A 26,900-nucleotide genomic window follows, 5' to 3' on the forward strand; every position below is an offset into this window, starting at 1 on the left:
TCATGGGGATCCGTCCGGGTCGTCTGAGTCAGGCTCATGCCCGAGAGCCTGAATCTGATCATCCGAGGCATCAAGGTTTGGAGGACCAATGAGTCGTACCCACCCGTTTGCAAAGGCTGTCAGAATACGGTGAGTTTGGCCGATCCGCATATGCAAAGGCCGAGCACAAAAGTCGGCCAGTACAATATTCTTGTTGTTTGGCCAAACTTGCAGAGTGACACCCAGATCACGCAACTTTTGCGTGGTTTTTGTACCTGGCCATCCACCGGTCCAGGCGCCATGGGTAGCCTCGGCTGAGTAGGCAAAGAAGACATCAATCAAATGCATTGATCAAGATTGGTCAGGTCAAAACATACCCAACTCTTGCTTGAGCTCCGCACAAACTATGGCAGCGTTGGCGACCTTGCTACCTGTTAGATGAAGAAAGTCGAAATAAGCATGATGTTGGAGTTGTTTTCAGGATTCAAACACAACACACCAAGGTTGTAGGGGCAATCACCATCCTCGGGTTCTTTTCCAGAGCGTCTCTTGCGCTTGACACTTGGCCAAGGGTACTGACCCAAGATTTCCTTGACAGCTTTTTGGCCATTAATAAAGTTGAAAAACAACTTGCAGGTATTGGAGCCTGACTCCAGCACGTCAAGGAATTCCTCAGCCAATATGCTCCCCCCGGTGATAAGTTTGGGGCTATTAGGGTCGCGCGATGCCAGAGCAAAAAAACCTTTGACCTGATGTGAAGTGCTCATATTCTTAAGCTGCAATGAACCAAAAAAACGTCAGATCCAAGATGAGAAGAGGAGCCAGTAATTTGTTCAACTTACATCACGCTTCACTTTGCGGACCCACATGGTGAGTTTGAATCGTTCTTGCTTCTTCCATTGAGTGACTGAATCGGGTGAATCCTCCGGACCGGGCGAAACATCATTGGGTGGAGATATGCTGTTGAGAAAGTCCTGATCACGCCAGAGGTCCTGTTCTTCCTGATCCAACTTGCGCCACAGTTCCCCACATTGAACCATTTGGTCGGAGATCTGCTGTGATTCTGTGATGAACAGGTTGTCAGTAAAAAACACCAATGACATACGAGGATGGAAAATCAAAACTCACTGTCGTGGTAGATGGGGCTAGCGACCTCATTGTATTTGCAGAAGTTTTTGAAATTGGTTGGTCCACGGATGCGGACCTCATTTCCGAGGTACTGCAGAGCTGGCTGTGGGTGCAACCTCCTCTCAATTACAATGAGATGGACAGCCCTCTGATACTGACGGTAAGCCTCTTCAAGGGCAACTTTGTCGTCCGGTAGGAGGCGGACGTAATCGGTGTATCTGACCGCACAATCGCGGAGTTGGTCAAGCGGGTCATTCTGAATCCTCTCCATCACTTCGGGAGGAGCCCTCTGCCTGACAGAAGGAGCAGGTCCCTCGTTCAAAACATCTGCGTTCGGCTCACCACTGAGTTCAATCTGCTGGGATGGGGTCGAGCTTGAGGTAGCCAGAGGAACTGGCTGGGATTGAGTTTGTGCAAGCGGAGCTGAAGGCGTTGGCTCCACACGGGCACCGTTGGGAGTATTGAAGCAAACAGTGTTTTTCTTACGGGGGGCTTGTTTTTTTGGGGCAGGTTTTGATTGGAGGGGAGCAGAGCTGAACTGAAAAGGAGGGGGAAGGTTTTCAGAGGACCTTGGTGCGGTGGGGCTAAATTATTGAGGAGTGTGTTGTTGTCCCAAGGATGAACCAATGTTGGGTGCGCCACCAAGAGGAGAGGAAAAATTGTACTGAAAGGGAGGAGAGCTTTGGGGACCATGGGTGGGATGAGCCGGAGCCAAACAATCTAGAGGAGATGGGATGAAGGGGTTGGGGTGACTACCACGCGGGCCAATCTGCGCCAAGGGATTGGAATGGGCAGAGTAGATAGGAGTGCCACATGCAGGGAGGACGCCAGTGGGATTTTGTAACAACTGCACATCTCGCAAAGGAGTACGACTACTATAGGAGCAAAGAGAGGCTTGAAGAGGTCCAGGCCCACGCTGCCCAAGTGGGACCGGTGCAGATAACGAGTTAGGACAACCCAATAACGGAGGAAACAATCCTTGGGGGTGAATCTCGGAACTGGAACTATTGGTACTGGGCGGACCGTACTGGGTTTGAGAATCTGTTTGGGGTTGATACAATTCGGAATCAAATCAAAAACATATATCAAGTAACTGCTTGAGTCTAGCTACTTACAAGAACGTTGGACACCTGCTTGGCCTGGAAAGTTTTGGTTTTGTGTTGGTTGAGACATTGGGACAGATGTGAAAAAAACTAGGTTAATCTGGTTAGCGTCATCAATGCAATGAGGAGAAACATAACATTCAATTGGCTTGCTTACTGGACAGGATCGGACTGATTGATAAGTTCAAGGAGTAGTGCCTTTGGAGCGATGGCAGGCTTGGAGGTCTGATGTATCTGCGGAGGGACGGTTACAAAACTGCGCAATATAGGGCTGGTTGCGGGTGTGGAAATTGGGAGAGGGAGACGATAGGGCTGGTTGTGGGTGTGGAACTTGGGAGGGGGAGGCGGCTTTGAACCAAAGGCAGCGGGGCGAAAGCCTTGGGAAAGCTGAATGCAGCGTGGGAGGACTTGAGCGATTGGGGCTGATGAGATTGGCTGGAATGTGGTTTGGAGTGGTTTGGAATGTTCCAATTTGGTCAGAATGTGGTTGACAAATGTTCCATCAGCTTCAATGCCTTGAGCTGCGGACATGTCAGCCTGTTGAAGTTTTCTGGGTTACGTTTCAGCATTGGTGCGAGTTTGGAATTGCATCACTAACTTATTGCTAATGTTAGCGACAGCAAGCGGAGTGGAGGGAGTGGACTCGAGTGATGCACACAGGTAGATGTCAGTAGATGAGTACCCAATGCTAAATGTAGCAAGGTTAGCTGAAATTGAAGCCTCCATGAAGTTTAGCTTAGGCTTTTCTCAGCCCTCAAATAATTGTGTTATTTGTCTGTGTGCCACAAAAGCAGATGAGTGTGGGGGGTGTTATTTGCCTGTTTGCCGCAACAGCACATGAGTGTGCTGGACAACAAAAATGGGTGTTTCTTTGATTGTGTTGCACGCAAACGGATATAGAAATCAAGTGTGGTCTTGCAAACAGACATACAACACACTGCAAAAAAAACTTGGTCAACTGCTTGCAGTTGACATGCAGGATACTCAAGCCAAGCTAACATTGTAACTCCACCTGAATGCACAAGTGCCTTTGTTGGCACAGTCACTGTGCAAGGTGCACAGTGACTGTGCATTGAAGCTTTGGTTGAGTCAAACCTTGGGTAAGGCTGGTGTAACACCACAAGCTTCCTCAGAGTTACCACATGTCAACTGCTCACAGTTGACACAGTTTTTTTTGCAGTGACAAGGCATAGGAGTGTCATGTCCCGCAAATGGATCCAAAAGCCGTGGTTTACTCCGTGAATTAATTCTTGGGGCTCCCCAGAAGCAATATTAATATATGTGACTAACAACAAAAAATATAAAACCAGCTGAGTTATCATCAAATAGATGTTTTTTGTGGGGTGGGACAAAAACTGGTGAGTTCCACCTAATGTAACATTTTTTTGGGTGCACTTCACAGATAAAATCTGTGACTGACACCAAAGACTTGTTAACATTAATCACTCATGAAGCATGAACACTCATCATTGACTACCTGTTGGGTTGTTTGCATTGAGGTATCTTATTGTGATCTATAAATACTAATTAGACTACTACCCAACTTGAAACCAAAGTTTTAACCACAGAAATGGGTAAATTGTGGGCTTGTGTGGTTGATCACTCATATTAATAATAAACACAGGCTTGTAAATTACTGGGATCATATCTATTGTTGTTATCATTAATGATCCACACTTTAAAAAATTTAAAAATCAATTGAGTATAAGAAATACTCCAAATTTAGTTTCTTCTCAGAAAACTACTACCCAACTTGAAACCAAAGTTTTAACCACAGAAATGGGTAAATTGCGGGCTTGTGAGCTTACTGGCCTCGCCGGTCAGTTTGATTCGGGGCCACTGGGTCCGGAGAGGATTTCGATCTCCTTCATGGCCGCACCAGCGTCTTTGCTGAGGGTCTTCATGGCCTTGAAGGCTGCCTCCTTGGCGGTCCATTTGCCGGCGAGTGACGCACTGAAATCAGGCGATTGGCGGCAGTAAGCCAGCCCTTGCACGGTGAAGTTTCGATCTAGGAAAACGTCGGATTGTGGCACGGCTGTGATCATCTCGACATCCGTCCCGACACCGAAAACGCCGTCTCCGTTCTCGTACTTCTGAGTGATTGTAGCCGCCAACGCAGCTCTCTTAAAAAGAAACAGAAGCGAGAAAAGCAAAGAAAGGGTCAAACAACAGGTGGATGATTGTACTGGCACTAGTAGGGTTGACAATCGGGTGGTTTCGGGCCGCCCACGGGCTAGCCCGCCTCAGCCCGCAACTTAATCGGACAGGCCGGGCCGGGCCAAAACCTCGGATTTTGCTGTCCGGCCCAAACCCGTGTCCGCAATGAGATGGACACGGGCTGTCCAGCGGCGCCCCGTTGGGCCGAATGGCCAGCGGGCCATGGCAGGCTGCCCGCGGGCAGCCCCCTGGGGGCCCACGGGCCAGGTAGAAGGACTCTCAAAAAATGTAGTTTTGGAGGAGACATGTATTTTTACAATTCAAAGGCATGTACTATGCAACTAGGGCAGCTACGAGCAAAAAGCTATAGAAAAGAATGTAAAATAAAGCAGTCAAGAAAGAAGAAAAGAGGCTACTTCTTAATCCAGTCTTGAGCGCATGAGAGCATCCGCATCGGTGCGGGTGTAACTCAAGGAGTAACAGATCTGCTTACTCCCGGATTAGCGCTAGTCCCGGCCGGCAACCGCATCGGTGCGGGATAAAAAGCTGTGTAAGTACGTGGTATGCACCTACAGCTTATGTAAGCTGTGTTTGGTGCATACTTTTGGGTGGGGAGCAGTGTCTGCATGCATGTGAATATGCATGCAGCGCTTACTCCCAGGATTAGCGAGGAGTAACTTTACTCCCGCTTGCTCCAAATCGTACTCCCGGGAGGAGTTTAGTCCGATTAAATCGGACCCAATGCGGTTGCCTAGGAGGATTAGTTACGCTAATCTTCCCTTAATCCGCAACCGATGCGGATGCTCTGAGAGTGCTTCGGTGGGTTTGTTGCTCAGGCGGCTTCAGCAGTCGTCCAAGACACACCCCCCAGTGGAAAAGGCCAATTCTGATGCCACAGAGGTTGCCGGGGCCATCAAGATTACCTTGGCAAGCTTTGAAAGGGTTGGAAAGCGGGAGGCATTGATCTTCCACCAGCTGAGGAGATCAAACTGTTCATCACTGGTTATACCAACATTCCTCTCCTCAAGGTAGAGGTCTAATTTGGCACCCGGTGCCTTGGATTGGCTGCTGTCTGTGGTGCCATTCATGTATTGGAGGAACCAAGTGGTATCCTCATTGGATTTTGTTTTTGGGATCAATGGTTTCTGGAATTGTGATTCGGAAGTGGCAGAGACAGGAGAGTACATTCCAGATAAATCAAGGATAGCCTCCCTGACCTTGCTCAGAAAGTCCTTGATCTCTTCAGAAGTGTGCATATTGATTAGGCTGAACTGAAGGTAGCGGATTTTGTAGTGAGGGTCAAGCACAAGTCTAATAGCTGCTATTTCTTGCATTGGCTCCCAGTATTTGAGGAATTTGCTCAATTATTTTGGTGATGTGGCTGTTGCTGAGCTTGGAGGCTTCAGAGAATTGCTTCTCAATCCTCTTCATTGCACGGTAGGAGTGGTTTGTTGTTGGGTACCAAGTATAACCGCTGAGCTCTAAAGTTGCTGTAAAAAACAAGAACCCATTAGCAAAATTACTAAGACCAATTGAATAGCATTGAAATAAAGGAAAAACTCACCTTCATTAGCTTGTCCGGACCAGATGAGCAAGGCAAAGCCCACGGGCACCCGACGGGCAGCCCGTACCGACCCGCACCGTTTAGCAACCTGAATAAGCCGGGCTGAAGCTCCATATTTCCACAAAAGCACTGTCCGCGCCTGGCCCAAACCCGGCCGGGTTTGGGTGGCCTGTTGGACACCCGGTGTGGAACTCCTACCGTGCCAGGCGGTAGGCAGAGCGTCGAGGGGAAAGGTGCTGTTGAGGCTGCCCTCGTGGTGGTCCGGATGAAGAGCAATGAGGATCAGAAAGTGATAGCGTTGGGGGGGGGATTTTTGAGAGACGACGGGGATGGAATACCGTCGGCGGTGGTTGGTTTGTTAAGGATCAGATGATGATAAGGGATCAGGATCAGAGATAAAGGATCAAGAATAGTGCTGGGGATACTGCCAGCGGATCAGAAAAGGGTGATGGAATTTCTCTTGGATCAGAGCAAGTCCCATGCCGTCCCATCCTCCAAGTTTGAACTCGAACTTGGACTCTGGGGAGTGACATGTCACAGGACATGTCATCACATCCCTAACTACAAACATCAAACAGGAAAAGAGAAAAAAGAAGAAAGAGAAGAAAACACCACAACAATCAAAGATAAAGCAACACCAATGAGAATAAGGAAGAAAAGAAACACACAATCAAATAATAAAGAATCTAAAAAAAAGAAAACAAAACAAAACAAGACAAAAGAAACAAAATAAAACCCACATGACTCATGTGTTAGGACCAAGAAAGGAAAAGAAAGAATCTGGGAGGGATTTAGAATCTTGAGGAAGTGAGAAAGTGAGGGAGGGGATCATCTTGAGGATGAATCTTGAGGATCTTGAGGCTGAAGGGTCTTGAGAGGCTGGATAATTCTTCTCTTGAGGATTTTCTGATGAGTGATCTAAAATCTTGAAATCTTGATCTTGAGGCCCTGTACCAGTTTGACCACCACATCCACCCACCATTTGCAGTCTGTCCCTAGACTGCGCCACGCATTCCTAGATCAAGAGAAGACAAAAGGGGAAGAACCCGGGGGCCGCTCACGAATGTGGCAAATTGTAGAGTTTTTGACAAAGCGGTAGAAACTACCCGAGAGGTGCATACTTTGGGAGGACTTACTTTTATACTCCTATGCCTCCGCAGAAAACCCAAACAACACGGAACTAGTTTACCCTCATTGCGGAGGTGGACTTGAGGAGAGCAGAGACATTCTGCAGGATCAGGATCGGCTAGTTTATTCTCATTGCGGAGACGGATCTGAGTTCGAAAGAAAGGTTGTTGATTGGTGGAATCAGAGGAGGATCGGGAAGCTAGTTTAACCTCATCTCGGAGGCGGATCGGAGACGGTGAAGATAGTTTAACCTCATCTCGGAGGCGGATCGGCGTTGGGGAAGGTAGTTTAACCTTGTCTCGGAGGGTCGCCTTGGGTGTGAGAAGTTGATTGGGATTGAGTTTCATGTTGACCTGAATGATTTGATAATCCGAATGCTTGAACCAAGATCGACTAAGATCCGGAGAGAGAGCTACGCCCAAAGACCTAGCTAGGAGTCGAGGATCAGAACCGAAATCTAGGGTGCTGAATATGCTTGAGTCGACGTCGCAAGACCAACACCTTTCTTCAGGAGACCCGTAGGATGCGATATCTTCCTGTTGACTTGGATAGAATTCAGATTGATGATGGCCTTCATTAAGAGATCGTGATATGACAGCGGGAGCATCCCAAGAGTGAAAACCAAAATCCTCCTTGGATTCAAAGGAAGTTTGTGGTGACCGGAAAGAAACGTTGATGAGACCGATAGGTCGGCCAAGATCCAAGCTAGCAACTTGATGACATTGAACAGCTGAGCGTTCCCTCGTCAGGCGCAGCTCCCGAACCCACTTGGCGTGCCTTTTGAGGTGAATCAAACAAGATCTGGTCCCGCTCCAACGATGGATGACGGTCGGTATTATCGCGGCCAACCTGGAAACAGCAAGAGGCGACAGGGTGTGGCTCACGAGAGTGGAAGATTGTAGGGTTTTGACGACTTGGGTGGCATCTACCCTGGGGTGCATACTATGGAGGGAGGACTTACTTTCAGTCTGGCTCGCCTCCGCAATAACAAAAAGTTCCAAAGTGATCAGATGAAAACCAATGGCAGAGCATGGTGCCGCCAAAGGCTTAATGCCCGCAGAACCTATCCCGAATTTGATGATTGGTCCAATACGTCCAGAGATTTTCCCGCAGACTCCCTGCCCTCGCTCCAATCGAAGAGGTAGTAGTTTACCCTCATTGCGGAGACGATCTTCGGATGTCAGGATTTGATTGGAGCCTACTCCAGTTTGACTCCACGCGAAACTCAGATCCGCCATTCCACCCGAGATCACAAGGCAAAAGGAAACGCTGGGATTGGCGCGCGCATCAGAACCGATATGAGAATTGAGATTTCCGTTTTGAGAGGATGATAATGGGTGATTCAAATGGTCTTGAGCACCTTGAAGCGCAAAAACCAGAGGTATTTGAGAGTTGAAAATCTCGCTTTGAAGCTCGGTAAGATCAGAAAATTTGAGATCAAAACCGGATGGGTCCTTTGACGCTTCCAGCCGGCTGTCAACCTGACGACGGAAAGCCCGCACAATCCTTCTATGACGATCGAAGATAATCGGCCGTAATAAAACTGAACTGAAAGAGTAGCAGGGCGACCGCGTATGGCTCACGATAGTGGCAGGACGTAGGGTTTTGACAACGAGGTGGATATCTACCCGGAGGCGCATACTAAGGAGAGAACTTACTTCTAGTCCCTCTGCCTCCACCAAAATGAAACCCCCTCGACCATGCTCCAACTGAAGTACCGGTAGTTTACCCTCATTTCGGAGGCGATCTTCAGATATCGGGAGTTGATTGAAGACTACTCCTGTTCGCTTCTGCGCGAAATTAGGATCTGCCTTGCCGCCTGAGATCTCAAGGCCAAAGAAGGCGCGGGAATTGAAGTCCGCGTCGAAGCCAACGTGAGGATTGAAAAGATTGTAATGAGGTAAAGGATCGAGGGGGATTGAAATCTTGCTCTTGTCTCGAGTAACGCTCCACAGCTTCTGATGATTGGACAGATGATCATAAAAGATAGTATGATGATACAGAACTTCCATTAGGGGCTCAGAAGGATCTGGGGAGATGAGTATCTCCCCACCATCAGCAATTTTAATTCCTTCACTGGCTGACGGGGCTATCATCGACGAGTTGGAGTCCAGAGGATACACAAAATGGGAATCAGAGAGGATTTCAAGTTTGCTGTCCAGATTCGCAGGCAACGGGATGGAATTCAGTAGAGAAGGCTCAGGCTTGACAGGCGATTGATCAGAAGGCTCCGGTGACAATTTGGATTCCGACTGAGGGGCTTCATGATGACTTGCCTCTTCAGTTGGTTGCTTGAAAAGCTCGGGATCAGCGGTAATATCTTCTTCTTCCGAATCAGGGATTGCAGTACGCGCGGGCTCCATAGCAGGACTAAGACCCGGTGGACAAGTCAGAGGGAGATGATCGGAAGACTGGCGATTTTCATGTCGCCCTTGCAGGGAGGGATCAGATTGAAATTTTTCGGCAAGAGGCGGGGATGCGACCTGATTAAAAGAGATGAGAAGATGCTCAAAAAGCCTCGGGATCTTCATCTGCTTGACTTTGATCATTGATTGAACAATCTAAAATTTCCTGCTCGCCGTCCCGGTCTTCTTCGTACGGACTGGTGAGCAAAGTTGTAGACTGAAACTGTACGGAGGGTAGTGAGGGCTGGAAAGAAGTGACAGCCTGACGAATAGGTCGATTTGAGTCGAAAGGAATGATCGTGCCATTCGGAAGCCGGAATTCGCGTCCACGCTGTTCAACTAGGTGATCATTTTTTTCCTTCTGGAGTTCCCGACAACGAGCCATACTGTGCTCTTCTTGATGACAATAGTAACAAATCAAGGGCGGCTTCGTAGTTGGCGGAATGACTAGGGACGGCTGAAGACTGAATTTCCTCTCCAACCGCTGTTCGAAGGACTTAATCATCTCGGAGATCCCGTCGACTGTTTGGATGGGTTCGTTGCTGAGTACACAAGAAACGATTGGGTCCCAAGATTGACGAAATTCTTCATAATCCTGAGCAGAAAAGGTGCCCTCCTTCGCCATCCATGACTGAAGTAAATCGGCAAGATCTTGAAGAGTGAACTGGGGAACTTTGACTCGGCCCCAGTACGTTAAGATTGATGCTTTTAGCCTTGTCCAGTCGTTTGATTCAAAGCCGTTCAGCGTCTGAGCAATGTCACAAACATCGTGTGATCCAATAAAGAAGCGGAATTGATAGGCCATGTCGAAGTCCGATGCACCGTCTTCTTTGGCCGCCGTTTCATATGCCTTGAGAAAAATCTCCACGTCCGTTCCGTCAAATACAAGGTCTCGATCTTCATTCTCTATTTTAACCATCCGAGCTGGCCGCCGAACATCCGACATGATAATTTTGATTGGTCGAGCACTAGATATCCAAAAAAAAAGCAACGGATCCAAGGGGCTCACGCATGTGGCTAAAGTGATGCTTTGACGACGTGTAGAGATACCCTGGAGGTGCAACTATGGAGAGAACTTACTTGTATCTCTCCAAACCTCCGCGAAACAAAGACTCCAAGCGAAGCAGATCCACGCCTACGACGCCGAGAGGAGTCGTCCTAGATAGAGAAACTCAGGGGGAAAAAAAAAGAAGCAGGAATCCGGGGAAGAACTCGAGATCAAGTAGAAAGGATTTGAAAGGGAGAGCGCCTCAACCGCCAATCGTCTCGAAATCCGTAAGGGCGAGACTGTAAATCTTGAGGTCGCTGGTTCGATCCCGGCTCGGGGGACCAAATGTGGAACTCCTACCGTGCCAGGCGGTAGGCAGAGCGTCGAGGGGAAAGGTGCTGTTGAGGCTGCCCTCGTGGTGGTCCGGATGAAGAGCAATGAGGATCAGAAAGTGATAGCGTTGGGGGGGGGATTTTTGAGAGACGACGGGGATGGAATACCGTCGGCGGTGGTTGGTTTGTTAAGGATCAGATGATGATAAGGGATCAGGATCAGAGATAAAGGATCAAGAATAGTGCTGGGGATACTGCCAGCGGATCAGAAAAGGGTGATGGAATTTCTCTTGGATCAGAGCAAGTCCCATGCCGTCCCATCCTCCAAGTTTGAACTCGAACTTGGACTCTGGGGAGTGACATGTCACAGGACATGTCATCACATCCCTAACTACAAACATCAAACAGGAAAAGAGAAAAAAGAAGAAAGAGAAGAAAACACCACAACAATCAAAGATAAAGCAACACCAATGAGAATAAGGAAGAAAAGAAACACACAATCAAATAATAAAGAATCTAAAAAAAAGAAAACAAAACAAAACAAGACAAAAGAAACAAAATAAAACCCACATGACTCATGTGTTAGGACCAAGAAAGGAAAAGAAAGAATCTGGGAGGGATTTAGAATCTTGAGGAAGTGAGAAAGTGAGGGAGGGGATCATCTTGAGGATGAATCTTGAGGATCTTGAGGCTGAAGGGTCTTGAGAGGCTGGATAATTCTTCTCTTGAGGATTTTCTGATGAGTGATCTAAAATCTTGAAATCTTGATCTTGAGGCCCTGTACCAGTTTGACCACCACATCGGCCCAATTTTCAACCCTAGGCACTACCACAACCATCCACCTATTGTTTGACCCTTTTTCAAATGTGAAAGCCCTTCAACCCTTGCAGGCACAAAGAAATGTCACTGTTAAGTTTTTGACCAAGGGGCCCAAAAAGGGGCGGAAGAGCGGCAAGGATATTCTGGACAGTGAGAGGAGGATTTTCTCACTGGAACGGCTCAGGGGCGGAAAAAGAAGGAGAGAACCAATGGGTTGATTGCTTTGGACTAGGCTATGGTTAAATAGACTATATACATGGCATCAACTTGTGGTTTGAGAATAATAATGAATAAAAGAATAATGAATTTGAAACTTCTCAACTCAGTGTAACATGTCAAAAGGTACATTGATATCCCCATCAGAGATGCGCGCAATCTAGAGGATAAGCAGCAAGTATTGTACTGTTATGGGGTAAGCTGAGTGCAAGTAGTTTGTGTAAGGACTGGAAGTCCTTCACTGAGTGATCAGTGGAGCGGAGGGCCAAAGGCCTGAAGTTCTATGAAAAGAGTGTGTATTTTGAAGGAATGACAAGAAAGGGGAAAACCATGGTGAATTCCAGCTTGAGGAAAAAGGAGAGAGGAGTCCTTCAAACGGGAGTACAAGATATATCGGGCAACAATATCATGTATAAGCATAAGTACATATGTGTCTAATGAGTTCAGTTTGAGTAAGTGTGAAACCTGAGTGAAACTCTTGGAGTTTGCTGAGAGAATTTACAACTGGGGGGAGGAGAGCCTCCTTAAATAGAAAAGAGTGAGGGATTTTAGCTCCAGGGGAACAAGAGAATGAGGGGTTTTACCTGCCCTGAAGACTACAATGAGGTATTTTGGCTGGTGGTTGACAGGTCACATGAGGTCATGATGTCATATGAGGGAATTTAGCTAGTGGGAATAGGAGGTGAGCTGTTTTAGCTGGCCTGTGTCAAATGATGTCATCTGCAAGCTGCATGAGGGTTTTTTGATATCTTGACACCTGCATGATGTCATCTGTCAACTGTCAGACTGCAGCCTCTATTACAGTAGTCTGCATGCACCTGCATAAGACTGCATAAGCCTGCATCAAGTGTGCATAACACTGCATGACACTGCATGACATGTGCATAGCACAATGTAAGGAGTGCAGCTGATGAGTTAAAGTGTATGTAAAGGGTAGACAAGCTGTCAGGGTGGTCCATGTAACAGATTACATGTCCTGGGTAAGTGTGGTTCATGTAACGGATTACATGACCTGAGTATGGTGTTTTGTGTGTATGTCACTGAATGATGGTGTCTTGAAGGGGTTGTAACTTGTGATCCAGAGGGGTGTAAGGTGTGTTGTCCATGGTTTCCTGTGTAGTTTTGGCCGTAGAATCCAGTGGTGTCGCCATATTGAGTGATTTGTGAGTGTACATATGAGAAAAAAGGAAATTTTGAAATGGGCTAGATGGGTAACCATAAAGCATACCACAGCAGAAGCACAAGCAAGAACCTTACTGGTCAACTCCAAGCAACAGAACAGCGCAAGCCCCAGAACCTTGTACGTACCCAAGATTGGATGTAAGCAGACTTTATTACAAGGCTGACTTCACTCCCGTTCTTCCACAGAACACTTGCCAAACGACTTGGACCTCAGACCCAGCAAGATCTGCTAGCCAGAATCTCAGAAGCTGCTTCGGAAGGATCAAGTATCTGTAAGCCTTATACCAGCCCTTTAAGGGAAAAAGAAACAGATGAGCTTAGCTGACGCAAACGAACCACGTTCGTCAAGCAGCCCAAGACACAACGAACTTGTTCCGGCAAGACAAAACGAAGCTACTCCGATAGAACGGTGTTGCTCTCATAAGTCAAAGATAGAACAAGCCAAGAGAACACAGCAGCAGTTGAAGCTAACAAGAAACGTGCCGCTGTTAGGTGTAAAGCTCGCCACAGTCCTCATGCTCACTGCCCAAGACCATCCCCAGCCTTGGCTCTTCTCAGCTACCATAAGCAGGCACATCTTGCCCTGCTTTCAGGTGCATTTCCACATCCCAGATTCCACTCTGTTATTGTTCTTCTCATTAGACATTTGTAATAGAAAATCTAATAGAAATCAATCTTTCAGTTGCTCTTAATCTTTTACCAGTCAAAGAGGCTGTATAGCCCCCTTCAACCGGAAGGGAATCCTTCCAGTCGAAGAGGCTGTAGAGCCCCCTTCAACCAGAAGGGAATCCTTCCAGTCAAAGAGGCTGTAGAGCCCCCTTCAACCGGAAGGGAATCCTTCCAGTTGAAGAGGCTTTAGATTGCCTTTGACCAGAAGGGAATCCTTCCAGTCAAAGAGGCTGCAGAGTGTGACGACTTGGCTATTACCCAGTTCGCTATATGAGACTATGAAACTATCCAAGAGGATAGTTCGCCAATGCTTGAGTAATAACTAAGATTATAGCTCTATGTGATTGCAATATAAATTGAATTCACAATGATAATGATGACTTTACCGAGTTTTTGAGGTTTCTCAGATACACAATGATGGTAGTAATGGATGAGATAAAGAATATATTGATGGGGAAAGGAAAGAAAATGGAAAAGAGGAAAACACAAATTCAACGGAAAGACAACAATGAGAATCCAAACAGAGCCAACAAAGATTGTAAAAAGAGACATGTCATAATGACTTAGATCTTCTTAATTAATCCACCGCCGAGATTGGTAGTCTAAAGGCGCATGACACAAGGATTGGCAACCACCAATAGGCCAGATGAATAAGCTCCTGCCGCCCAGTAACAAAGAACAGGTTGTGACACAGAGCCCCTTTGACCGGAAGAGAATCCTTCCAGTCGAAGGGGCTGCAGAGCCCCTAATTTGACTGGAAGGGCATCCTTCCAGTTGAAGAGGCTGTAGAGCTCCTTCAACTGGAAGGGGATGAACAACTCAGCAATAGGGATTCATATAATTCCATTTTGTCAAGACAATCAGTGTGCAATCAGCCACTTGACACCTTGGACAACTAGATCCTGGTGCTCCCCCAAGACATATGCAACATAAATTCTTGCATATTCTAAGCTCCTTGATGGGAAATGAGAGTTCTTTTAGACACAATTTGCAATTTTTTTACTTTCTTTGAGGAGCAATTTCATTGTATAGGGCTTCGCCAGTAGATCTTGCTGGATCAGTGGGTGGAGGACTGGGAATTTCTGGAGCTTTCCTGCTCAAATAGAGCTTGGCCTTCTCACCTCCCTAGATAACAAAAAGCATTTCAGCTTTCAGAAAGAATAAGATTTAAGGGAAAATCTATTGAACAAAATTCACTTGCATTGTAGGTGGTTTCTTGAAGCAAAGTTCCATTGACTTCATCTGTGTCTGGATGAAAATTTACATCTGGGTAAGTTTCAATTTTATTGGAGTAATCAAAAAATGCTGATCTGGTGACTTTCCAGGTTAATTCAGGTATTTTCAGCAACCCGCCAAACTAAAACAACGGGAATCCTTGTGATTTAAACCTATTTTGAGATCCTTCTTGCAAACCCTTTATTGAGCTGATTCACTCATGTAAAAATTGTTCAACCTTTTCCTCCACTCACACAATATTATACTTTTCCTCAACACTGATTCATTGTTTATTTCAAAATCATCTGATGTCCCCAAATAAAATGGCTTCACTTATTAGATCATATTTTTTCAGTGGCTGTGAGGGAGACTTTGAAATAGTGTCTGAATTAAACCTGATCTTAATGCACAGTCTGAGACAAGCAGCGGCGAAGCCGCCCTAAAAGTCTGGTATATAGAAAGACACAAACATATGTGTCTTTAGTACAATCAACCTTTCTCAGAAATCTCCCAAAGGAAAAACAGGTTGGCGGATTATCTTGAAAGTGGGAGATTGTACTTAGTAACTATGTTTCCTCCCAATTTTGACAGCCAATGAAGTACATGATGGAAGACAAGAGTGTCAATATCTGCCAACAGTTTAAGAAATGGGCATATAACTTTATAATAAGCCTGGGATCATGAACTAGTTCCCTTTTGCTAATAGAATCCAGGTCCTTTAGCAACCATATTATTAAAGCTATGTAGTACTTTTCAGCTCAAGAGTTTGTGTAGAAATTTATTGAATGAAAAATGATACACCAGGGGGGAATGTGTGGCACTTCCTACAGAGTGCCATACCGTAATGTCTTTCAGTAACCTCTCATGAAGTCGACTGCTTGTGCATTTGTAACTAATTCCTGAAGAATTGTTAATCTAATGTTGAACTCATGCTGATGTCTTGTCTAACAAATAACCAGGGGGGAATCTGTGGCACTTTCTGTAGGGTCCATTATAAGACAGTAGGTGAAAGACAACAGAAATTCAATCTAAATTAACATCACAAACTATATGTTTTGTTCTACAGGCCGCTCTTAATTGGTTTTTGTAAGCCACCAATCACTTTTTGAGGATCACATTTCCCCAGTACAACCACCACCATCACTTTCTTTTTTGAGTGGAAAAATCCAAGTTGTTTATGTGTGATGTTAGGTGAGCATCCAAGCAGTGTCTTATTTCATCATCATGAGATTCAAAGAAAAAGAGGAGTACCTCACATGTTTTGCTCAATTCCAGAACACTTTGGAAATCACAAAATCAGGGTCCCCCAATGATGTCAAAGTGTTCATTGGTAGTTCAATGGTGAAGATCTGTGGATTTTCTGGCATTCTGGAATTCAAGATGGGAATTCAACCAACCAATTTCCATTCATTCACATTACCATCCTTATGAGGTTTTCTTTTGAAAGGGAGATCTCACATGGGACATATGAGAAAACAGGAATTATCCAATTAGCTGTAGGGCTCACCATACTTGGTGTGACTTTCTCAATGGAAGGTATTTGAGATTGATAAGCTTTTCTTGATAAGAATCACGTACCCTACAAGCAACACCCCCTCAAATGCAAAGATAACCATGCACCAGCTTCGTGCCACACAAGCATTTAACATGGTGGCAGCATTGATTGGGGTCGGGAACACAAAAACACAACCTCTTTTGCATCTTTGGCAGGAGGGCTGTGCCTTTATTGCCTGGTCCCTTTGTGATTGGGAAAAATCTACTTTGACATTTGCAGAAATTTTGATTTTGAGAGGAAAGGTCATCACATGCAATCTGATTATGTCCCCAGGCAGAAATATTCACTCAAATTTGTGTATCACTATCAGAGGTCAAGGGAGATCTGATTGTCAGAAACATGCTCAGATTCCATGTGTTTCTATTAGATGTGTTGATTTTGTGATTTACTCCTGGCTGGGCCCAATGTCCAGCACAGGTTCCAGAAGAAGCACCTCTAGAGACCCCATAAAAAGTGCCTCGGGGGTCTTGGGGGAGTCTTACCCGAAGCCCCCCGTGTTGCTATGTGATGTTTGTCCACCCTGACGTTTGCGCAAACCTCACGGTGGACATTAGACACCATTTACCAACTCCTCAACTCCCCTTCTGCCTACGAGCTAGATATTCTCTTGTAGAGGGGGCGAGGCAGCGTGGAGGAAGGCCAGGACTTTTCCAAGCCTATCGGCCTCAGAGGAGCCTGGCAAGTGTTCCACATCCCTAGAGATGGCACCAGGTACCTGGTGTCCGTCAGCAGGTACCTGCTGGACTTCAACAGGTACCTGTCGGCGAATACGGGTGCGGGTGTCCACCATTTTGTGCAACAGGTCCCCGCCATATACCCGCCCACATCACCAGAAGCTCGCCGAGAGGGCCTCCTCTCGGCAAGCTGGAATACAAACACAAGCTTTCCCAGAGGGATTCCTCTCGGCGGGTTGGTATACATACACCAGCTCGCCAAGAGGGATTCCTGTCGGCGGGCTGGTATACATACACCAACTCGCCGTGAGGGCTCCCTCTCGGCGGGTTGGTACACCACGGAGCGCCCCCAACCGGGTTTGACGTGGGACGCGATGTGGAGACGACCCCCGCGACCCCGCCCTGAAGTTCTGGTGTCACCCGGAGCGGGAGTGATCGCCACCCGCGGTCGGCGCGACCTGCCACGTGATTCCCACGTGCGGGGCCCGCAGTCGGCAAATTCCTCACGTTGGCCTGCCGTGGGCGCCGCGGTTGGGGTCCGGTGAGCGGGTAGCAAAAATATGGCTTGCTACCCGGGGTCGAACCCGCCAACCTACATTACAAGGACCGGCCATATACGCTCGCCTAGGAGAAGCACCAGCCTTGCCGACAAACACTGCGGGCATCTCGCTGTCGCTGCGGGCCGCAGCAACATCATGACGCTGCATATCAGAATGCAGCGTCAGCTGCAGCGACATCTGGCCGGCTGATCGATTTGCCTTTGGACAGCCGGCCACCAATACATAACAACCTCTCGATGACCGGTCCTTGTGCCGGCCATCGAGAGGATTACACACTCCTCTCACTCCTCTCGGTGACCAGCTCATGGACCGGTCATTGGGAGGAGTCCACCCTCCTCTTGATGCCAGCACACACTGGCGTCAAGAGGAGTACAGACACCTCTCGATGGCCGGCACAACGACCGGTCACCAAGAGGAGTACGCACTCCTCTCAATGGCTGGCCCAAGGCCCGGTCATCGGCACTGCCAGCATAATTGGCTAGGTTGAGGTTATCCCAGTTAAACTGGGATGACCTCAACCAATTTAAACTTGGTTGATCTCAACTGATGAAATATAAATCCAAGGTACCCCCCTTGGTTTCATATTTCATTGGATGAGATCAACCCATTTTAAATTGGTTGAGTGCATCCCAGTTAAACTGGGATGTCTTCATCCCAGTCAAATATGCTGGCAGTGCGGGAGGAGTACATACACACTTCCCTCGATGGACGGCACAGACCGGGCATCGAGGTGCATGTACTCCTCTCGACGCCGGCCTGTGTTGGCATTGAGAGGAGTATGGATTCCTCCTCCCAATGACCGGACCTTGTGCTGGTCATCGAGAGGAGTGTGGACTCCTCCTCCCAATGACCAATTGTTATGCTGGTCATCGAGAGGAGTGTGGACAACTCTCAATGGCCGGCACAAGGACTCCTCCTGATGGCCGGTCCTTGGGCCAGCCATCAAGAGGAGTGCGTACTCCTCTCGGTGACCGGTCGTTGTGCCGGCCATCAAGAGGTGCGTTGTGTGTACATACCCCGGTGGCCGGCTGATGGACAGCCGGCCAAGTGTCGCTGCAATACTTGTCGCGCGGGGTTCGAATCCGCACTGAATCGTCAGATGTCGCTGCGGTCCGCAGCGACATCGAGATGCCCGCAGTGAAAGGCATCGCACATTTCTATACTACTGGGCGGTTAATTGTGTGATATGGACCCCATTTCTCCAAATTTTGTCAGACAAAGTCTGCGGATTTGGACAAGACTCTTTTTTTTTTTTTTTTTGTAATTTCTCACTTATGTAGCCTTTTTCCAAACATGGAAAGAGGCTCACAAAATTTTTTTTTTTTTAAAAAAAAAATCATTTCTTGGTTGGCCTAACGCGGGGTCAACCAGAGTACAACGTTGGCGCGCTGCTCAGCGCCAGCCATGATTGCGTTGGCCCACCCGCTGAGTAAAGCTGGTTGGGCTCTTGTCATGCCCAACCAGCTTCCCCCGTGGGCACGCGGATCAGAGCCGGCATGGGTTGGCTGCGTTAGACACGGCCGACCCATCCGACCGCCCGCGGTGCTGGATGGGTCGGGTCAAGGGGGGCCCAACCAATCTTCGACACAATCCGATCCCGCGGTCGAAGTCTGGGCGGGCAGGTTGGCGCCCACCCGGGCCAACCTTTCGCCGACCGCGCCGTTGGGCCCACGTCAACCCAAGCTCGAATTCGAGCGGTGGTGTATACATACACCAGCTCGCCGTGAGGGCTCCCTCTCGGCGGGCTGGTACATATACATACACCAGCTTGCCAAGAGGGATTCCTCTCGGCGGGCTGGTATACATACACCAGCTCGCCAAGAGGGATTCCTCTCGGCGGGCTGTCATACATACACCAGCTCGCCAAGAGGGATTCCTCTCGGCGGACTGGTATACATACACCAGCTCGCCAAGAGGGATTCCCCTCGGCGGGCTGGTATACATACACCAGCTCGCCAAGAGGGATTCCCATCGGCGGGCTGGTATACATACACCAGCTCGCCAAGAGGGATTCCTCTTAGCGGGCTGGTATACATACACCAGCTCGCCGAGAGGGATTCAGCCCACCGAGAGGAAGTCCTCTCAGTCTCGGCGTCTTGGCGAGCTGGTGTATGTGTATCTCGGCGAGCTGGTGTATGTGTATCTCGGCGAGCTGGTTTATTTGAGAGGGCTTATTGGTGGCAAAAAATCCCTGCACCCGCGGGTACCTGGGTACCTGCTTTTTGCCACATCCGCAGGTGCGGGTGTTGAGAATATGACATTTTTAAGAGGAGGTACCCGCACCTGTGGCGGGTACCCGGGTGCAAAGTGCCATCTCTACTCCAACTGATCACTACAGCAGATACGAAAAAGCTTGCGTTTGGGGGGTCTGAAAATCCGACCCCCAGGCTCAGAAAAAGCCACACCCAAACAAAGCCACAGAGAGATACAGGACCTGTATCTCTCTGTGGTTTCCATACCCCCCACCCCCCGATGCCGGCACCATATCCCCCCCCCCATTCTGGCCGCACCCACCCCAGCCATCCTCAATCCCCCAGCCCCCCAAATCCCCCCCCCCACTCAGCCCGTTGTGAGTTTCTCAATCCCTCCCTCGTCTCTCCTTCCTGGCTTTGGCTGACCCACCGACCTCTGCACCCTCCCCCCAGGCCCGAAACCATTGGACCAATAACCCGCGAGGTGGTCAGTATTATGTAGGTTTTTTTTCCCCCATGATAGATCAATAGGTCTGATCCTCCGATTTCCCCAATCATCCAGCCAGCCGCCCTCCCGAATGGGGTTCGTGAAGTACGCCCAAGACGTCAAGGTGATTGTCGTCAAGCTCAGCCTCCACGGACTGACCCTCGATGAAATCAATGACACGATCGATAAGAATGTCTCTCACGACTCTTTGGCGCGATGGAATTGCCTGTATCAAACCACTTGAGATGTGGTGCGTGACCCGGCGCTGTATGAAGACAGAGGTCGGCCGAGGAGCGGGAATTTATCCTCTCGGCCCTCGAGTTAGAGCCGACACTCTACCTAGATGAGATTCAGTCTCACCTGGAGACCATGACAGGCGAAATTCACCCAATCGCCTCGATCTCGGACGAGTTGAGGAGCCGGCTCAACTTCTCAAAGAAGGTCGCCCGGACCGTCCACCCGGCGCAATGCCCAGTGAAAAGAGCCCGATATGTGACCCAGGTGGGCCCATACCCATCCAACTACTTTGTGTTTATAGGTAAGTCCAGGGTGGTTTGCTTTGTGGTATCTATTTGGCTAGTTTGGCTGACGCATTGGCTGCATCCAGACGAATGCGGAGTGTCTCTCGGTACCCACTCACGCGATCGTGCGTGGTCAACCCGCGGCCGTCGGACGAAACGAATCCCTCGTGCTCACGATGCGCCCCGTATCTTGGTGTGTCCGGCGGTTTCACTCGATGGCATGCTATGTGTGATGGCGCAGGAGGGGACGATGCGTCGCGTTGACATCGAGTACTTTTTAGAGGATGTTCTGGTAGGGATTCCTTTTTTTTTGCTTTTTCTTTGGCGGACCTCAGCGGCTTACTTACGTACTTGTCTCAATTTTTTCAGATGCCTGTGATGAATCCGTTCCCTGGCAGGAGCAGCGTGCTCATCATGGACAATGCAGCAATTCACCATAGAGGACGGATCGCCGAGATTTGCGCGGAAAATCAGGTGTTGCTGATATATTTAGCGCCTTACTCGCCGGACATGAATCCGATTGAGAAGGTCTTCTCAAACCTCAAGTCGCACCTCAAACGACATTGGATGCTCACCGGGACCGAGTTGGACGCCGACATTATCAAGGGGGTGCTCCCAAGGATTGCCACCCCCAATTTGATGCAAAAACTTTTTTGGGGCAGTGGGTACAGGGCCTGAGCCTGATAGTTTTTTAATGACTTGCTTTCTTGTTGTCTTTCTTGGCTATTTTATTGTTCCTTTCCTCTTTACTTCTTCAAATGAGAATTAAATAGTCTCGAGTCTCTGCCTCTTTATAAGGAGCCCTCTGAGCGCATCCCTCTGAGCCGGCCTCTGAGCCGGTCGGTGGGGACTTGTGAGATATGGTGGGCCTACGTGACTAGGCTGCGTGGGCACTGGTCTATCTTTGTGGGCCAGGACTTGGAAAGATTACGTCCGTGGTGGGGACTTGTCCTTGCCGGCCGGTACTTCAAATTAATGAGTCATCTTGTCTGGCCCCACGCGCAATTCCGTGACTTGTAAAAAATTGCTGGGCCCCAGAGGGACAATTGCAGACGGCCCCCGGGCCCCATCATTTTCGGCAAAGTCTTTCTATTTGCAGACGGTCCCCGGGCCCCAGCGGTAAACTGGGCCGCAGAGGGACTCGGACATTTTAGGCAAAGTCAAACTCACATCCCGGCGGAGCCGGCGGGCCCAAGACTGGCGCCCGCCCGCACTGTCTGTTTATTGGAGCTAAGATATATGTATGCATTCCATTAAGAGAATGTCACGGATATAAGAGTAAGAGGAAAACATAACTAAGATAAAATGGAAAAAGGTGGTCACGGATATAAGAGTAAAAGAAACACATAACCAAGATAGGAATCGGATAAAGAAAGGAAGGGGGCTGCTATGGGTCTCATCAGGAAGAAAAAAAAAGGCTGCCGCCCGCAAAAAAAAACTTCCTATGTTGAGCAACCCTCCAAACACTCATTATGGCCTAATGGGATGGAGATCGATCATAGTGGGTAGGGATTAAAGTCTGCGCCCCAGTCAAGAGCTGCCGAGCTAGAGGTATTGGATAGTTCATGGACCGTAACTCCGCCAGGTTGGTCTCCGCAAAGAAGCTCCAATGGCTGACCAGCAAGATGTTGATTAACGCCCGAGGGTTTGGGTTGTTTGGATGAAAATTGCAGTGGTCGAGGAATTGCTCCATTGTGAGCGCGCGGCCAGCAGCGTTGAGGTGTCTGGGGTACTGATGGCCATAGCTATTCTTGGGCGAAGAATTGGATACCCACCCGTCTAGGGATTCCACCTCAGTCGGTTCGATCCCAGAGACTTCCGGGCGGGTGGCTGCGGAGCGGCCCGAGCCTAGCTGGATAGCGGAAGACGCCCCGGACCCCGGAGCCTTGCAAGTTGGGGATTTAGCGTCCCGGCGAGGCGGTGAGCGGTGTTGGTTGAATTGAAGTCGACTCAGTGTGTGAGCTACCCCGTCGGTGGCCGGGCTGCGCAGTAGTTTGCGGACAGGCGACTGGTCGATCGCCAGGTGTTCTTTTCCACCAGAGACGCACTCGATTTCCGTGCTGGCCACGGAGATTGACTGCTGTGGGGACTTAGCTGGCGGCCGGGCGAAGGGGCGCAGTGCACGCTCCATTGCGTCATGCTCGGCTGGGTCCTCAGGGTAGTGATCGGTGTCCGACGAGTTGTGTTAAAATTTAGAACTTTCAGGCACGAGAAATAAAAGGGCTAAGATGAGTATTGATAAAAACTCAAGAATTTGGGCAGTGAGGACGACTCTCTCACCGGATGCGGCTCAGCGGGGCGCGGAGAAAGAATGAGGAGAACCGATGAGTGTAATTTCTTGTTGTAGGCTGGCTTTAAATAGACTAAAAACAAGCGGCCAACAAGTGGTTGGAAGACAATAGAATAATGAAAAAGTTTGATCAAGACAAGTTTCATTTATACTATCTCTGAGACTATGCGTGATAACAAGTATGACAAGATATTATCTACTACACACGGTTCAATGACTACTTGGTGTGATAAAATCTGTACTAACAAGGATACTGGCAATGCTTTTGAGAATGACATGAAACAATGTTTTAGAGGTGTAAGTAAGAGGAAATGGCAAAATTCCAACAAGTTGGCCTGCGACTCGGAGGGCGACCCCGGGGCACTCGGGCTCAGGCGGTCCAGCTCGTTGACGTCAGGCAACCCCTGAGGGGATTCTGATCGGATGGGCACCCCCACCCGGGCGTTTATGGGGACGCGTGGTTGGGATATAGGAGCCATCTCGCCGTCGCAAGGATCCCCCCAATAGGACACGGCGGGCACTGGGATCCGAGGTGAAGGGGGTTGAATCGGTGGCGGCGCCGCTTGGGGTGTACTGGTTGTTGCCCGCGAGGCCCCCGCCTTCGCGCGCTCCGAACCAACCCAAGCCGGCGTTGGTGTATCATGGATCATCCGGGGGGGGCGGACGATCCCGTTTGCGGTGACCCGGGCTGGAGTGAACTTTGGGGTGGCGGAGTTGGATTTGGCGGCCTTGCCGCCGCCTTTGCCTTTGCGATGGATCGGCGCCTTTTCGGCGACCTCGTCTAGGGTGAGGATGGGAACTTTTTCGCTTACGAAGTCCTTCGACCTGGGGGGATTGTCGTAGTCCACTCCTGGGGCCCCGTGACGGATGGCCCGTGCCCACTGCCACAAGTTATTCGTGTAGATCGGAATCGAGGCCTTGGACAAATTGAGCGGGTCTTTAATCCGGAGGTTCTCGGTGTTCCCACCGTACTTCGCGATAATGTGCGCTGTCAGGTCGCCCACAATCTGTATTACCTCAGCTGAGTCTACATCGGCCTTTGGCTGAGGAGGCAGTCAGCATCCAAAACCAGCGATGAACGTAAGTAGACCGTAAAGACCGTAAGAATGACTTACGTTCATCACCAAGCGAGTCGCCTTACGTTGCAGCGCCAGGCGCGTTTCCTCTGGCGCATGAATAAGGGCCAGGTTTTCGTCTTGAGCTCACACCTTTGGGGAAAGGTTACAAAAGGCAGCCCATCCGATCAAAAGCTCCAAATGAGAAAGAGTGATCTCACCGCGGCAGCCTGCTTCTCCAGGACTGATGGGTCCTGCATGGTGATTTTCACTTTGACCTCATTCCCGGGGTTGCGAGCTACCTCCGTCACAAAGTTCGACCATTCTTCCTCGGATGTGACTGCCGTGTTGCGGGCGACTCCGAAAACACGATTGTTGTGGATCGTGCACCGCCACTGGATCTTATTGCCCTCCAACTCCAACTTCCTCAAATGCGTGCAGACATGTTCGCGATCGACCGACACCCTTGTGATGAAATCTCGTTTGAACAAGTCAAACGAGTAGTCCGAGAGGTGGACCATCCAGGTAATGACGCCTGCGTGGCCTAACTTCGACCATTTGGGCACGGCCGGCGTCGGTTTCCCCTTCTGAGCTAGGGCAATCTTGTGGGCAACCGAAGGGGCAAAAACCGCAAATTCAAGGATGATTGCCCTTGGAGGGCCCTTGAATTTGGACGCGGCGGATTCCTTTGATTGCTGCTGGCGTGGTGGGTGGGCGGGAGAGGCGACCTGGGAGCGCGGCGGCGAGGAGTGGGGTTGCGGCTGCAAGTTGGGCGGTACTTGGGGTGGTTGTGGATACGCATGCAGCGGCTGTGGTCGCGGGGCAGGCGCCTGGCTGTTGGGTAGCCCGTGATTCGGGGAAGGAAGGGGCTGGGTTTGCGATTGCGACGGGAACGCCTGCGTTTGCGACTGGTTGAATAGCACGTACGATCTTGAGTCGGGTACATCGCCCAGAGACGGCCCCAAGTAGGATTCTTGGGTGCCGCCGGGCTCGTTTGCAAAGGGGAGTGGCGGGATTCGTGAGTCAAACTGGTGGTCCATCGGCCGTTGATACCTGAGCATGTGAGATCCCCAGGGGATGTCAGCCGGAGGATGAAGAATAACGAAGTTCCAAATTTACATACCTGCAAAGCGGGCAAATGCTCTGCTGCGGGGTGTTCGACTGATCTCGGCTGGTCCAATGGTTTCGGGCCTGGGGGGAGGGTGCAGAGGTCGGTGGGTCAGCCAAAGCCAGGAAGGAGAGACGAGGGAGGGATTGAGAAACTCACAACGGGCTGAGTGGGGGGGGGGATTTGGGGGGCTGGGGGATTGAGGATGGCTGGGGTGGGTGCGGCCAGAATGGGGGGGGGATATGGTGCCGGCATTGGGGGGTGGGGGGTATGGAAACCACAGAGAGATACAGGTCCTGTATCTCTCTGTGGCTTTGTTTGGGTGTGGCTTTTTCTGAGCCTGGGGGTCGGATTTTCAGACCCCCCAAACGCAAGCTTTTTCGTATCTGCTGTAATTCAACATCTGATCAACAGATCAGTTGTTCATACATTAGGCTACAGTTGCTGTTGGGATACAGTAAAAAGTTACACAAGAGTTATGGTTAACTGTACCATGACTTCAGTCCCTGGGTCTGATGGAATTACGGTGTGGCACTCTGTAGGAAGTGCCACACATTCCCCCCTGGTGATAATGAAACATACCTTCTCTCCCTTCTTCAGAATCCGGATGTTCCACATCTATTGGAATTCAGGTGAAATTGGAAGGTCTATTTTTCAGTACCTTCCAATGTTTTATACCTTCATGCAGACTCAGTTTTGACACTTACAATCCCTTGCCAATTCATTTCCTTGTTCCCTGATTTCTGGAAACTTGGACATTAATTTTTGAACAAATTTGTGTCCTTTGGAGTTGTCCATCAGGGGTGCTATACTACCCAACGGCCTTATCTTTATCTTGTCAACATTAAAGGCACTCCATGTAATTCTTGGGGAAAGTCGTGCTGTTTCTGTTGCACGTTAAAGCATCAAAAGCATCAGCCTTGTCAGTTGTTTGGTTTGGACTGCTCAGAAATCCAGAAAGATCAAGTACCGGTAATAGGTGGCATGCATTGATCAGTTGCTGGCAAGCAATAAATTAATTTGCACTATTATCACAAATGAGGAGTAACGGAGATTTGGCAGTTGGAAGTTAGTGATGAAGGGGGCTCAGAGGGACTCCTATTCTTATATTCACTGGGTTGCTCTAGGTTGCACTGAGGTTTGGTTTTATCAATTTATGTTCTAACAGCTGCGGGTTAAAAAGCGCAGTGTTTTTTTTTGCCCCGCTGCGCTGCGCTGCAGGGTAGCGATCAGAGCGTGCAGCTGCAAGAGTGCCCCCAGAATTATGATGGTTTGAGACGATGTTGATTACAGAGGAACAAACCAACACGCGCGAGAACCACGTACTCCTGTCTAGTGAACATAGGGTAAACCCCTTTAGGGGGTTACAACAAGAGGAGGGAGGGTTCGGGACAAGTGACATGCCTGTGAATGTTGCCCTGTGTTCACTTCCGTATCTCGATTCTCAAGCCTCAACCCCAACGACTGGTCTCAAGATCCACAGCATACAGGCGACTCCCTCGTTCGCATCGGACGCACTTCTTCGCAGCTCAGTCCAGTTGTCTCGCCCTCCGCTTGATTGTGCCCCTTCCCG

The 26,900-nt window shown here is 49.2% G+C and overlaps 1 protein-coding gene across 1 annotated transcript; it reads right to left on the reverse strand.

Moving 5' to 3' along the window:
• Positions 1-25,945, reverse strand: PtA15_7A737 (uncharacterized protein; the record flags this gene model as incomplete). The annotated part of the gene is made up of 10 exons (XM_053171375.1): positions 1-293; positions 357-410; positions 479-755; positions 822-1,042; positions 1,108-1,691; positions 1,773-2,148; positions 2,223-2,310; positions 2,373-2,747; positions 24,441-25,088; positions 25,910-25,945. 10 exons carry the CDS (start codon positions 25,943-25,945, stop codon positions 1-3), a joined length of 2,952 nt encoding a protein of 983 aa, XP_053022563.1.
• Between the last annotated feature and the right edge of the window lie 955 nt (positions 25,946-26,900).

This window comes from Puccinia triticina, chromosome 7A (genome assembly GCF_026914185.1).
Source record: "Puccinia triticina chromosome 7A, complete sequence".
NCBI classification, from domain to species: domain Eukaryota; kingdom Fungi; phylum Basidiomycota; class Pucciniomycetes; order Pucciniales; family Pucciniaceae; genus Puccinia; species Puccinia triticina.